The sequence below is a fragment of the Arachis ipaensis genome, chromosome B03 (genome assembly GCF_000816755.2).
Source record: "Arachis ipaensis cultivar K30076 chromosome B03, Araip1.1, whole genome shotgun sequence".
NCBI lineage: Eukaryota > Viridiplantae > Streptophyta > Magnoliopsida > Fabales > Fabaceae > Arachis > Arachis ipaensis.
In genome coordinates, this window is record NC_029787.2 from 28414607 (window position 1) to 28417872 (window position 3266).

The 3266-nt window shown below is 29.1% G+C and overlaps 1 protein-coding gene across 1 annotated transcript; it reads right to left on the reverse strand.

The window, feature by feature from the left end:
• Positions 1485–2762, reverse strand: LOC107634323 (phytohormone-binding protein). The gene is made up of 2 exons (XM_016337858.2): positions 2417–2762; positions 1485–1853 (listed from the first exon to the last, which is right to left on the reverse strand). The coding sequence occupies exons 1-2, from the start codon at positions 2595–2597 to the stop codon at positions 1558–1560; spliced, it is 477 nt and encodes a 158-aa protein (XP_016193344.1). The 5' UTR covers positions 2598–2762; the 3' UTR covers positions 1485–1557.

Genomic DNA, 3266 nt, shown 5'->3' on the forward strand with positions numbered 1-3266 from the left:
AATATGTCGAAAATTTGTTCAGCTTTCGTCAAGTCAAAAGAATAACTTCTTCTCCCTGACAAAGGAGTTTTGTCTTTTATTGGATTAAGAGATCAACACACATATGGAGGCCCATCTTTTAATTCTGTAGCAAAAGTATACTCATTGTTCAACTCTTCTTCACTCATACAGTCGATATAATTTACCTTTTTAATTAAAGGTTTTCTTTTGCTTGACTAAGTTCTTCTTTTTCTTTGTTCAGCTTTTTAATTTGTTGTACCTTATCCGCTAATTGAGCCAAGTCTAAAAATTACTGATTTACTAATTTCTTTCGAATATTGAAATCAAGACCATTAATGGCCATCTTGACTACCACATGTTCAAGAATATGAATGAAATACTTGTTTCTCATATTATTGAATCGTATTAGGTAGTCATCAATCAATTCAATTTTTTCTCTTTTTACTGTAAATAAATTTGATAAAGTCACTTTCATTTCTCCTCTAAAAAATTAATCGTGAAAGTTCATTTCTAATTGAACCCAACTATGAATCGTGTTAGGTTGCAAATTTAAAAACCAAGTGAAGACATTTTTTGTAAGTGAAGAAAAAAAATATCTCATTTTCAAATACTCATTGTTAGTCAATTCATCGATTTCAATGGCATATCAAGCTACATGCTTGACCGTCGATTTTTCACTTTCTCCTGCAAACTTGGTGAGAGATTTGGAAGATTTGAAAATCCTCCCCCCTCGTCCCACCCCCTCCCACGCGGGAGTTTAACTTGAAACACATAATCTAAAAAGGGAGATATGAAATAGGGTTGATTTGTCACTCCTATATTTAACTCTTTTCTATTCAAGATTTGTTCGACCGTTTGGATTATATTCTGACCATAGGCTTGAGCAACATTATTTGCTTTTACCTCATTCAAGACTCCATTTGAATCATCCTCTCTATTTAACACTAGGAAAGGATTATTACCATATATTTTACCTATTGGTGGTACCAACAGTCAATTGGCTGCTCCTGCAATATCATTGATACGTCAAACTATCTGTTCTATTCTTACATTATTATTCTTCATTGTAGGATTGAAAAATATAACCATATGCGAAGTAAACATATTGACTAAGTTAGGTTGTACTTTTATCTATTCATTATTAATTTAAAAACATTAGTTCTCTAATTTGGCCAATAATATAGACTTTAAGAAAATGTAAACATCAATGGGGTACTTATTAAAAAAGGAAAATATTTTTATCCTGAAATTATAATTAAAATATCGAAATATAATTAAATAGAAACTATTTTTACAAAATTGTTTTAATTTATACACATCAAAATTAAAACTACGTGTTTTGTCTAATTTATTTTTTATGATAATTTTTGAATATTTAATAATTATTTATTTTTATATTTTTAAAATTAAATATTAATTTTTAACTCTTTTTAATAAGTTAGACAAATACTTTTACGGTATCATAGCAATCACCATTCTTTGAAGAACAGGGCTAGCAGTAAAACTAAAGTTTTGCTTCAACCCTTTATTGGTAATAGTAAAGATGACAATACTTCATCAAGCCTCATTCAACAGATATTTTTCTAGGCTTTTAAGAAAGAATAAAGTGGACTGCGATGTCTTCAATGTCTTGACACTTTCTTCTACCTCTGATGATGATTCATGGTCATAGGAGATTTTCACGTTGACCAAAGTCCGATGATCTTCTATTGAAGAAAGTTGAAAAGTAGTCTTGTAGTATGTTAAACCTTGATTCAGATAACCCCCTTCAATCACTTGCAGCCCAATTTCATGGTTAACTTCATCAAATTCAGTGATCTTCTCCCTCTGGTAATGAGTTACACTTCTTGCATCTTAGTTCATTAACAAAATAATGTAATTAACGATTAGCAGAGTTAGACAAATCAGAAAATTAGTATAACAATTTTCACACATCATAAAATCAAAACTCCTATTTTTCCATTTATGTTTTATTAATAGAAGTAAATGGCTTTGATATATCTGAGTTTGATTGCAAATACTAATGCACTCCAAAAAAAAAAAATAAATAAATAAAGAGTGCATTGCTAATTTTTGAACTTTAAATTCTAAATTAAACATTAAAATTCTGAATATTAAATTCTATATTTTAAATTTTAAATTTAAAATCTTAAATTTTTAACATTAAATATAAATTATTGATATAAAATATAATAAATAAATAAATTAAATAAAATTTATTTAATAATTAACAAAAAATATAACACTCCTTACTTAATAAAAAACGTTTAAAGACGAGTTAATTTTGAGTTGTATTTTTTAATATTTTATTATTAAAAAGTAAAAATAGAATAAACAATTTGGGATATGAAATTGAAAGGTAATATTTCACAAAAAGCACATTCATGAAAATCTTGCCATCCAGAAGCACACTCACCAGGCAAAAAATTAAAGATGAGGATCGTTCCAATTCCTCCATTGCCTTGGGTCAGCTGCACATCTTTCACAATATCTGGGAGAGCTTTCGGAACTATGTTTGGAAAATCCTTTGCGAAAGCTGTCCACAGGGTTTCTAACCCTACACCAACCTCTGCTTGTGTAATGAATTCCTTTAGCATAGCTTCTTAATTACTATAGGCTTTCATGGAGGATAGATGATGATATTATTGAGATATATATATAGGCATATAGTTGCATTGTTGCATAACGATTTAAATTTAGGGAATCTTTTTAAATGTAAGAAAGGTCAAATAGTCCCCCACCTCTGTAAGATGCCTTTTGTTTTTTATGGAAAGATTTAAGATTTTTCTATATATACAAATGCGTGCCTAAAGCAAAAAGATACATGGAATCCCAGGAATTAATGTACNNNACAATATTATCTTGTACTCTTTTTTTTTTTACTAAAGATAGAAGACTCGAACCCGCAACTTCTTAATTGAATATGGGAAGACTATACTATTTGAGTAATAACTCATTGGCATTATCTTGTACTCTTTGCATGTTTGCTAAACTATAATTAGGAAAAGTCTAGAGAGTGAGCAATTTTGTTAAATTCTGACCAGCATATAACTAGCAAAAAAAAGTGAGCCATTAGATGAAATCTCACACCAATTTCACACCATTAAAACTATTGATGACTATTTAATTACTACAAATCACAAAAATTACTGGCACTAACATTTCTCCTATAATTATATATGTGTCCTACATCCATCCGATCAAATTGGCGGATGCCAAACACATTAGTCAAGTCAAATTAACAAATACGGAAGAAACCATTCATT